Here is a 12,228-nt window from a genome sequence, read left to right as displayed (position 1 = left end):
AAAGTGCCACTCCTACTATCAGTTAGCACACAGAAGAAAATAATTTTTGAGACACTAAAGAACTACAAGGTGTCAAAGTGTAAGGCCATGCTCCAACTTGAATATGCATTCAGTTCAGCACTGCACTGGTGCCTTTATTTAGTCTCCAATTATTTATTTATGCAATGCTGTACCTCTGGATTGAGAGGAATGACTTTGTATATATATGCTATGTCCGAACTCAGACTGAATGCATACTCCATTGCTCAAAAATGCTTTTGTTTTTGTCTGGTTGTTTGTTGTTTTTTTTTTTTTTTTAATAGACATGATAATGGAAGGGTATAAAGAGTAAAATAATGTTACTCATTATTTGAAATGAGATGCTTAAGCCCTTTCCTTTATCCTTTAGCTAATAAGAGTCTGCCTAAACAAGACGTTTTTTCATTGTAACATCTCAGACTCCATAATGATGCAGGCGCTACAGACACTGATTCATCTCTGCCCAGTGCAGGTGAACTTCCACTTAAACCTGCTAATGAGTTCTTGCAATAATCATCTGCTGCTCACAGTGAAGACAGCCCTGCTACTTTGTTATCTAAAAGTGAAAGAAGTAAGCAGTGCCAGAGATCTTATCATGCCATAATTCAGATGAAACCATCATTTTCCTTTGTGTGTGTGTCCTGGTTTTGTTAAAAAACAAGTTCATCTTTTAGTGAATTTGCCTGTCAGCTAAAGCCTTCATATTAGCTGCATTTTCCTGGAGAACCAGACACATGTTTTGGTAAACATAGCAATGGAATGTGAGGTTATTGATAAGCACGGATGGACATCTCGCAAGAGGGGCAACGAGAAACAGGTGACCAATAAACTGACCAACTGTGTACAACATCCCATTCACGTGAATACTTCATATAAAAGTGGGAGATCACGAGGATCTCATCTCTGTTTTCCCTTTTGCTTATGGCCGACATTAAGAGAGGACCTTGCTGGTCGTCCCTGCGAACTGAGGCCTAGTGAGAGACTGAATCCAGCTCCGGTTGGCTGCAGGGTCCAGTCCAGGACTTTGGGTGCTGGCTCTGCAGTTGCTGAGACTTACAAGATTGGTTTTGTATATTTTGTATTATTTTCTCTATTCTTATCAGTAGCATTAGTAAAACATCTTTAACTTTTCCAACTCTCTTCTCTCTGTCCTTCTTTCCCTCCTGATCACCCGTCCTTAGTGGGAAGCGGGGAGAGGGAGGGACAAAAGGGGAAAGAGGGGAGGAGAGGAGGTTAACGATACATCTGCCAGGGTTTTATTGTCACCCCGCAGTCAAAACCATCGACAGTGTGTCAATAATAAAGGTGCTGCAGCACTGGAGAAGGCACCAAGCCAAGCCAAGGTTGAGGTGGCACTGAGGTGGTCCCTTGTCCTACATCACCCACAGCGATGGGCTTTGTGTTACCGCTGTTCTACTCAAACACTCTGTGTCCTGCAGGGGAAGGCTGACCTTGGAAACTCTGAAAAGCAAAGAGCAGTGGTTGTTCCTGCTGCATTCAGGAGAGGAGCTGTTTGTGAGAGATGCACACAAATAACATCGTGGTAGAGAAGCATTGTTCCTTCAGTTTCTGTCTGGATAAAAACCACCCAGCAGAGCTAATTGCTAATAGTAGAAAAAAGCACAACAGCATTCACCTGAGTTCCTCGTGCTGATGCACTTACAGATATCTGGACATTTGGCTTCCCAGTTCATTTAGTGGGGAAATGTTGCAAGGGATCATTTAAGCAAAGATGAGAAAAAACTATTAAAGGAAGGCTTCAGTGGTAGCAGAACCTGAACTCTTCTTACAGCTCAGTTCTGCGTTGCTCCAAAGGTAAAATTAATTGTGCTTGTTTGTTTTGCATCATCTGAACTACAGAGGGATAGGGAGGGCAGGGAGAAGGACCTGATCCAAAACACACCGGTGTCACCTGTCACAGCTGGAAGCTGCATGAGACACCCACGGTATTCACTGCAAGTTGCCCAAGGAAGGGCCTGGGGAAATGCCCTATGCTGAGCCTGTAACAGAGCAGGCAGGACATTGTGCCAAATGACCATTTTTGCCATCCAAGGCAGGCACAATTTGTCATAATGACAGAAAAGAAACATTATTTTTCAGGACCAAACATGAGCACCCCCCCCACCAACAGCAACAGCAGGAAATAATAAACTTACAATGACTATTTAAGCTGTAGATTTGTGTAAGGATTTAGTTGCATCACCGCTGCCCAACACAATTTGTTTGCACCTAAATCTCTTTGAGGTCTTATGCTCTCTACCTGCTTCCTTCAGCTGTCCCTGGAAGGTGCTTCCACAGCCCCTAGATGCCTTTTTTTTGGTGGGTTTTCCTTGCATCCTGCTTGTTTCGTGTTAATTCAGGACTCGGTCATCACCGCTTTCTCAGCCTCCACTTCCAGCACTTTGTGCTCAGCTCAGGCACACTAAAACCCTAATCTTTGTTATCTTCTTGTGAGGTCCTTCCAAACGGCATTTGTTTCATACTGAGAACCAGTTGTATCCTGTTCGCCTGTTCATTTATTTGGAGGAACACTGTCTAGGTTCATCAAGCTCAGGTTTCTTATCTTCCTTCCGCCTGGGTTTGTGAACTGTCCTCTGCAAGGTTTCTCATGGGGCTTCCCACCGCGCCGTTACCTCACCTGATGCTTCCCCAGCAATGCTGTGAGCACACGGTCACGTCTGGGCTATAGAGCCCCGAAAATGAGCTTGGCTGTAGCATGTGGCTCCTGCTGTGCCAGGCACAGCACACCCCATCTGCCCCCCAGCCCTCAGCCCCCTGCCCGCCAGAGGGGATGGAGCCCGTGCCCACCGTAGCAGGGAGCACAGCGTTTCCGCTCTCCCTTTGAAAATACCCGCAATCCAGGTAAGCCACATGTTTCCCTTTGAACGTGGTTTTTTTTGGTTTGGTTTTTGTTGTTTTTTTTTTTTTTTTGTAAGAAGGCAAAAGCAATGACCATCAACAAAAATAAATCGCTGGTGTTTTTCATTCAAATGGGACTCTAATCCCTTCTAAGGGCACCCAAGAGCCATTAACGGTAATTTTAAATGAAATACACCCGTGCTAAGTCTAACTAATCAGCTCCTCAATTATACTGGCAGAAAGATGTATTCCAATTACCAAAGTGCTTTCAAGTGAACTAAGACTCCTCTCTGTACCGGCTGTGGAGGTCACTCGATGTTCCCATGAATCCCGGCATGTTTACATTAAAAAAGCACACCGTGATCTTTGGCAAAGGCGCTTGCTCTAGGCTAGCTCAGCTTTTGAGCTTGTTGCCATAAATACAATAGAAAAGCAACCAACTGTTACAAGAGAAGCCAAGAAAATCTTTGAATACTTTTTTTCCGTATCAGCGATCAATCCAAATTACACAGGAAAAGCTTTATAGATGTGAAATGAAGTTTTAGAAGATGAAAGTGCACATACCTTATTTACCGTCTTTAATAAGCATAGTGTTCGTGTTAGAAATGCAGGGAGGTTTTGAAGGAACAAATAGTGTCCAGCTCATGAGACAACGTTCCCAACTGGGACCTGAACTGACTTCACAGTCCGTGCCTGTGCCGTTTCCTTGCATCACCAGTGCTTCTCCTCTTCACGAGTGCAGGGGTCACGGCCGCCCCGGCTGCAGCCCCCGACGCCATCCTGCTGCCCCTCGGCCGAGCACCGCAGAGGCTCCACATCGCCACGGAGCGCTCTGGTGTCCGCTTTATACCGTAATTATTCCACAAGTCACCTGCTCTGTGGTCCACATTGTAGGCGTATCAAGCAATGGAGCCTCTGGACCGGGAGATCCACTTTTCCAAGCAGACAAGAATCATGTGCTGTAATAAAGCATCTTAACGCAACCAAGTGATGAACTCCCTCTTCACTCTTCCTGGTGAGAAACACAGGTAGTGTCTCACCCATTCAGTGATAATCCAGTAACACTGAGCTATTTTAACAGGAATTTATGTCTTTTTACTTTAAAATGCTTACTGAAATGTCAAAATATAACAAGCCAGAACATTTGATTCCAGAAACAGAGAAAAACCTTAGTTATTCCATGCCAAGTAAAATGGCCCTATAGACACTGGGAAAATGAGTGATAAGATCTATTTTAAGACTTTGTATAGATCGCAAAATAGTCTGCGTTCACTCCTGCAGATGAAAGGATCTGAAATCCCTGTAGCCTGCAACCCCATGGGAAATGGTAGAAAGCTCCAAAAGAAAAAAAACACTGCTTTTTTTCAGATTTTTAACATAAAACCTATGACGACAGGTCATTTTTGATGGACTATCAGAACACACGTATTCTTCATGTCCCCGCGTGCCTGCTCGCTGCGCAGGGCTGGCTCCGGCTGCTCTCACCACGTGTGTGCCCATGGTCTCTGGGAGCAGAGGTGACTGCAGCCCTGGTGCCGGCCCACACTCCCAGTGACAGCGCCAGCCAACACGGGTACAGGCACAGGTGACAGATCTACTCCCAACCTGCCAGGCATGGAAGGGCAGGAGGGCGGGTCAGGTACCTCCTGGCATCCGTGCTTAGATGTGCTGCTGCCCTCCGATTCACCCGCTTTCCTAGAGTGCTCATACAGCTGGGGAGCGTTTCAGTGAACGAGTGGTGACAGGGTCAGTCACAGAACTTTTTTCTGGTGACAGGTTATGTCATCGCTGTTACATCCCAGTAAGTTCATTAAGCTCCAAGTAAGGGCAATAAGTTACACCTCAGTCCTAACCCCTCATTGCAGCCCGTTCTCCTCAGGTTTTCTAGGTTGAGAGAGGTTCTCCTCACCCTCTGCTCTGCTCCAGTGAGACCACATCTGGAATATTGTGTCCAGTTCTGGGCCCCTCAGTTCCAGAAGGACAAGGAACTGCTGGAGAGAGTCCAGCACAGGGCAACAAAGATGATCACGGGAGTGGAGCATCTCCCTTGTGAGGAAAGGCTGAGGGAGCTGGGGCTCTTAAGCTTGGAGAAGAGACCGAGGGGCGATCTCATTAATGTTTACAAATATATAAAGGGTGAGTGTCACAAGGATGGAGCCAGGCTCTTCTCGGTGATAACCAATGATAGAACAAGGGGTAATGGGTTCAAACTGTAATGCAAGAGGTTCCGCTTAAATATGAGAAGAAACTTCTTCTCAGTGAGGGTGCCAGAGCCCTGGAACAGGCTGCCCAGGGGGGTTGTGGAGTCTCCTTCTCTGCAGACATTCAAACCCGCCTGGACACCTTCCTGTGTAACCTCATCTGGGTGTTCCTGCTCCGGCAGGTGAATTGGACTGGATGAGCTTTTGAGGTCCCTTCCAAGCCCTGTCATTCTGTGATTCTGTGATTCCAGCAGAGCCAACACAGCAGCTTCACCAACCCGATTGCATCCTCCAGTCCCTGTCAAGGGGACCCTTTCCCGTGCCCTGAGCTGCAGGGTGCCAGGATCTCATGTCTCGGGGCAGCTGCAGGGACAGTGCCTGGGCGAGAGGCAAACGTGCCCTGGGTCAGGCAGGCAGCCGGGGGGACAGGCCGCAGGCAGGCAGCAGGCAGGCCTAACCACACAGTGGGCACAGAAAGAGTCTATCAGCTGGTGGGTTGTTTTTAGTTAATATCATAATAAAGCCTGATTGTCTCAGGGATATAAAAGCCTCTTGAGTTTTTGGAGTCCCTTCAGGAGAAAGGTGAGACAGGCCATCCCACCCCTGCTCTCGCTTTGGGCAGAGGTGGCAATAGAAATAACTCTCTCCTGAGGGCTAGAAAAGCTGCAGGTCCCTGAGGTGAAAAGGTATGGAGAAATGGTAGGAGTTTGAGAAGGAAAAGGAAATACTGGAGAGAGTCCAGCAGCAGGCTATGAAGATTACTAAGGGCCTGGAGCATCTTTCTTACAAGGAGAGACCGAGAGAGCTGGGTCTGTTCAGCCTGGAGAAGAGAAGCTGAGAGGGGATCTCATCAATGTTTATAAACATCTCAAGGGTGGATGTCAAGAGGATGGGATCAGACTCCTTTCAGTGGTGCCCAATGAGAGGATGAGGGGCAATGGCCACAGACTGAAGCACAGGAGGTTCCATCTGAACATGAGGAGAAACTTCTTTACCTTGAGGGTGCCAGAGCCCTGGAACAGGCTGCCCAGAGAGGCTGTGGAGTCACCTTCTCTGGAGACATTCAAACCTACCTGGACACATTCCTGTGTGAAGTCTGGTGAACCTGCTTTAGCAGGTGGGTTGCACTAGATGATCTCCAGGTCACTTCCAACCCCAACCATTCTGTGATTCTGTGAAAAGAACATGAGGAAATTTGCAGGAACCTCTGCACTCACGTTGTTCCCTCACAAGCCATGTTGTGGAGCTGGGCCATCAAACCCTGCTCCTGCCTGCTCATTTTCAGTGGCAAAGACCTCACCAATAGTGTTCAGATATACCACGGTTGTGTTTCTTGTTACCTAAAGTGCAAAGTTGTTATTTTCTTTTCCTCAAAAGCCATATCTTTGGAGACTTCCATGTGACCAGGACAACAGGTGACATTGTTTAGTGTTCATACACATACCCATTGCTCACTGTTAGGAGTAAAGTCCTCCACATAAAGCATCCTCATGGGTGAAACAACCACTGAAAAACACAGGTACGGATGGAAGTAGCACAAAAGCATTATTTATCGGATAAAAGAAAAGGTTGAACTAGAGCCCAAATTTAAAAATAATAAAGAAACCAGTTTGTGTAGAAAGGCTTTTTATTTTGAAAAAAGTTTTTTGTTTTCAAATTTTTGAAATACAGTGTAAGGTACAACATAGAATTATGTCTGCAAGTCAGCTTATGAATGTCATGCCATTTATTTACATGTAGATATATACAGAGTGCAGATAATTATTGAAACCACACTACAAAATAAACAGAGAGTTCAATAAGATAATTTAGTAGGACTTTATTAAATATATATATATATAGTTATTGATTGTATATACTTTCCTATTAAAATACCACATAGTATCTAAAGTAACCCCTATAAACTCTAATACCTTTGAAATTGTCATAAATACAACTGAAAATTGAAACTACCCATGTGCCCTGTTCAGCTGCTTTGCCCTTTGCTATAATAGAAACTTGTAGTGCTGAGACCGTGGTGCTATCTTTAGTGTCAGAACTTTAATGAGAATTCCCAGTAAAACACTTGCGAAAAGCTCAGATGCAGAATAGCGTTCAGCTGAGACATCCGAGGGTTGAAGCACCATTCCCTATATGTAAAATTTAACAAGGATCATCCAATGGCTTATTAAATACTGCCACATACAGGACAAGAAATACAATGCTATGATCTTCAGTGACGAAAGTACAACATTGAATTAGTAGCTGTTTGGATACCAAGCACCTTATTAAACCAAAACAAAGCAAACTCCCAAAGCCCGTGAAAAATTTTATCTGAAAACGAGACCTCCCGCCTTGCACAGACACAGCTGGACCAACAGCTGGACCAACAGCTGGACCAAGAGCTCTCAGCGGCTGCCGGGGCTCTGTGCCCACATGGAGCGAGGCTGAGCTTTGCCTACATCCTCATCTCTGCTCATTGAATAATTCATACAGGACACTATGCTGAAAGAAAGGATAATGCCAAGCTGTATCACGTTACCCCATTAGCAGAATATTCCCTTTACTTTCTGGGGGCTTCTGGCCAGCAAACCCTTGCTATAAATTGTTGCAGGTCTGGCTTTGCATGAGAGCTTTGCGAGTTTCTGTCAGTGGAGAAGATCCACCCCAGCCTGGAGGATGTGCTCCCCTACTGGGGTTTCTTTTCTCGCTGCTCAATCCAAAATTGCATGAACTGCTGCCTTAGCAAAAGAAGTTTGAAGAACAATATGCTTTTTAGTTTCATTATTTATTCTGATGCAATTTTATCAAGTAGAAAATAGACCAGTGGAGAAATGTAACAAAAAAATTACCCAATTACTGCCATACAATGCTTTGTTGTTGTTGTAATTTTTGTTCTGAACTGCCGAATTTTGCAACTTTTCCTCTCCTTACATATCTTTCCTAAGGGCACTTTACAATTCAATCTAATTATAGGTAAAGAATAGAGATTAGCACCATAAAGCATGTAAAAGGAAAATAAGTTACTATTACTATAATAGAATAGTGCTGGTCAGCAAATCTGTGCATAATATTTTTCCAGAAATAGTTGAACAATGGACTTTATAGATCAGTTAGGGACATACGTGTTAGCTATAGTTTAATTTAAGCATTTTGTTACATAGAACTCTAAATGCCAAAATATGGCAAAGACATTGTAATACTGAACTCATAGGAATTACACCAAAAATATTTTTTTCATCTTTATCATCATTAATAAAAAGTGTGAATATAAAATATTAATATACTTTACATATTTATCATACAATATATCAGTCCTTCACACTATGGATTCATGTTGTACTGTAACATGTATCAAAAGGTTTAACAAAGAAAAACCATGGCTAATTACATAAGTTGTGGGTACAGACATCATTTCCACAAGATAAAGAGAAACCACAATATGCTTTGTGATCATCTACCTTGAGTTCTACAGTGACATTCGGGAAAAAAAAATGCTGCATCCTTTTAGGAAGGATAATAATAATACTTATAATAAAAATATTGCACAAGCTTTGCTTGTAGTGGGAATCTGACTCATAAAAAATACAGTAAATCAATACTGTGAACTAACTTAATCCATCTTGCCTAATTTTCTGGTAAGGCACTATCAAGATATTGTATCTTCCTTTAAATGTTAAATGGATTTCTGATCCTTCGCAATTATCAGAAACATTTTTGGTCAGGCCTGAGAGTATCACCATCAGACAAGCTTTGCTACTGCTCTCTCCCCCATTTCAGTCTGTGAACACCTCGTTACTTAACTCTCCAGTTCATTGTGCAGCTTCTTGTAGAGAGAAACTGCCTCCTGGGAAGTCAGGGAAGAGCTGGGGCATCCTCAACCCAGCAGTGAGAATACACAGAAAATGCTGGTTATGTCCCACAGAAGAGAGGAACAGAAAAACCGTAACACATTTCAAAAATATTAAAAACCCTCCTCATTGTGCTTATCTGTAATTAAGAATGGGCATAACCTTTTTTGGATGTAAATGCTATTTTAAAACTAAGCTACCTTAAAATTATTCGTGACCATCATGGCTGGTTCAGAACAAGGGCCTGAAAAAGTGCAGAGTCTCGCAGAGGAAAATACATATTTGTTTTGTGAGCAGGAGGATGAAGGGGATCCAGTTTCTTATCAAGTTGTCTTCTGCAATTCAGTTTTGTGTCTAATGTGAGATGAATCAAGGAGAACAGACAAAACACTGCAGGGATTCCTCCAGGTCTTTCTACAACCTTTCCCTCAGCACTTACAGGCTCTACTTACTTAATCTGTAACTGAACTTTGCATTTACAAAATTTTTAATGAATTTGGCATCTTCGAGTCCTCTAGCTTGCACTCTGATCAGCTGGTTGCAAAATATAATATTGGAGAACACCCAGACATACCCAGGCTGTAAGGTCACCTACAGTCAGCTTTCACCCCCCGCTTCTTTTTAAATCAGGCTAAAGCAAAGCAAGTGCATATGCTATTTCATCATTCCTCAAGAATTTCACAACAATTAAATTGTTCTGAAGAGGTATAAGAGGTCATCAAACAACGTTCAACACGGGTCAGTTTGCCACTGACCCCGGTGCAATAAACAGAAGTTGGGATTTTTCCCCAAATCGCTGCACTTCTCTGCCCGGGTGAGACACGTGCTGGGGCGGCAGCTCTCGGCTCTGCCTCCCTCCCTGCGCTGCTGGGAAGGTCACCAGAGGGAAGCCTTTGGACAGCCTGCCATCTCTGCATTGTGCAATACAGCAAGAGCACAACCAGACCCATGTTGATCTCAGGGCAATGGCAGTTTCAGGCGTAGCTTAAACTCAGAAATGTTGGTTTGTCTTCAACATAAGAAAGGCTCAATCTGGTTAGAAAAGACCTTCGTTTCCTTCCACACCTGCTCTGGGGAAATGAGAGGAGCACACACACGTGTCTGCCTTCACTGCCCGTGATGATGCCTGGCACTGCCCTTCAGCACAATGCACTGAACACTGTCTGGTCTTAAGGTAAAGTCAAATGTGATTTGGGACTCAATTAAACTGTTCAGAGTGAAGAACGAGCCCAGACCAGTCAGTCACCAATTCAAAGGGTCTGTCCTCAACCTCCTGCCGCCAGTCATACCCAGAATAGCCCTCTGAAAAGCCAGATCACTTTTGGGAGGATGCTCTTCCAGCCTCTCTCTTTCCCTGATTGCCCCTTGATACTTGATTAGCGAGGTGAGGGATCCTGCAGGTTTTTGCCACCAGCCTGAATTCAACACAGAATTTCTCTGCAGACATCATGCACCACATGCAAGTAAAGAATGTTCTGATGTGCTGCTTAATGTGGGCAATAAATCTTATTTTCTAAGTAAAAGAAGAAAAAGGGTATGGAAAGAAAAAAGAAGCAATTAGAAGCTTACTGATGTTTTTTAGTCCTAACAGACGTTCTTTCTCAAACTTTCTGGAAGTAGTGTACAACTTTGAAATCAATGGAAAATGTATCTATCGATTTCTGTTACTGAAGAAAGAACTAAGCCTTGACAGGTCTGTGAAACGGTGAGTTCTTTCTGTAGCACTAGGGCCAGAGAATTACTAATATGGAGCTTAAATATCTTGGTTTTCAGTCGGGCACGGTACCTAGCCAAGCAAGCAGTGCATGTTTTCCCTCCAAGTGTGCAAGGAAGATGCTTAGATTTAAAAAGCACTGGTTTTGGAGGGTTTTTTGTTGTTTGTTATTGTTGTTGCTGGAGGTGGTGGTTTTTTTCAGTCCTACCAGGAGCGATCAATGAGTCTTTACAAAACCTTTGAAAAGTAAGGCTTTTTTATTCTGTGGAAGGGGAGAAGTCTTTGTCAAATAGTCTAGCAGAAGTCAGGAGAAATAATACTAAATAGTTTATTGCTACGTGGAGCTTTTAGCATTCATAGCTTATAAAATTAGCTACTTCACAGGCCATTTGTCTTACTTGTAATGGAAAAAGTTTGAAAAGGACTCAGTTACAATTTATCTCAGGTTTCAAAACACGCTGTTTTTCACTGCTCACTTCACGTGACTACCAGCCATTCCAGACTCTGCACCTCCTTGTTTTCCACAGCTGTTGTTCTGATATACGCTGAGAATCTCTTCCCGATGATGGATATCACAGAAATAAAGGTTGTTAATATTATCTATACTGATATAGAAAGGAGGAAATAAATCTAAAAAGTATTTGAACGGAACATTCATTAAACATATCACATTTTGAATGAGCACTTACTGCTCACGCAGTGTATAAACTGATTTCACTATCAGTTGCATAAGTCCTGTAACACATTTTAATCTCAACGACTAACAGAAGTTCCAACTTCAGATTTATGGAAAACTCATTTCTTATTTGAAATGATTAGGACTAACTTTACAATCGAGTTTTCTATGGGAGCATTCAGATCACAATAGAAGCATTAGTTACACTGTGGAAAAAAATACAATTTTCCATATTAAACACTATAGATTGCAAGAAACACCACAGAGTGCATTGCCTCTAAATCTCACACTTCTGTGAGCAGCATCCTAGGACCTGAAGGTCTGCAGCTAAATGGCGACTTTTTTGATTTTATTGCTCTAGTGTTCCTTACCCATAAAAGAAGAACAGAACAACCTTTTTGCAAACAATGGAAGTTATTTAAACAGAGTACCGTCTTCAGTACAGAAACTGTTAACTGTTTCATTACATTCTGTTCCGCTGAGCGGGAGCCGTGTAACCTGCGGCTGCAGTATCTGAAGGAAATCTACCACTCAGCTAACGGGCTGATCCCATATCTGTGTCAGATAAAAATCATAGTGCTTATTACTTGTTACCATGGATACCATGAAGATATTGCTGTCCACTAAAGAATACTAGAGGAAGACAACATAATTCTCAGGAACGAGTCCTGTTTTGCCTTCGTAAGTTGCTTTTAACCAGCCTGGTTCCACTGATGGATACACTGCAAAGAAAGAAAAAGTGCCAGACAAACAAAACATATTTACAATAAGTTAACATTGTTAAAAGATCCTATATATGGTTAACAGATTTATTTAGACAGTATTGATTCAAGAGCAATTGAAAAATCAGGGCAAAACTGAGATTTGAAAATGGAATTATGCTCTCTTTACCTTGTAGATAATCAGCTCAGTTATATATATACACACACA

At 43.0% G+C, this 12,228-nt stretch overlaps 1 protein-coding gene across 1 annotated transcript in view; it reads right to left on the bottom strand.

Moving 5' to 3' along the window:
• Positions 1 to 6,687: 6,687 nt before the first annotated feature.
• Positions 6,688 to 12,228, bottom strand: part of ARHGAP42 (Rho GTPase activating protein 42) — a 165,922-nt gene continuing 160,381 nt past the window's right edge. Inside the window, exon 24 of the mRNA XM_065832144.2 lies at positions 6,688 to 12,020. Within this exon, the coding sequence (XP_065688216.1) occupies positions 11,932 to 12,020 (89 nt within the window). The 3' untranslated portion in view covers positions 6,688 to 11,931. The remainder of the gene's footprint in view (positions 12,021 to 12,228) is intronic.

The sequence above is a fragment of the Patagioenas fasciata genome, chromosome 1 (assembly GCF_037038585.1).
Source record: "Patagioenas fasciata isolate bPatFas1 chromosome 1, bPatFas1.hap1, whole genome shotgun sequence".
NCBI classification, from domain to species: domain Eukaryota; kingdom Metazoa; phylum Chordata; class Aves; order Columbiformes; family Columbidae; genus Patagioenas; species Patagioenas fasciata.
This window is presented reverse-complemented; position numbering and strand designations above follow the sequence as displayed.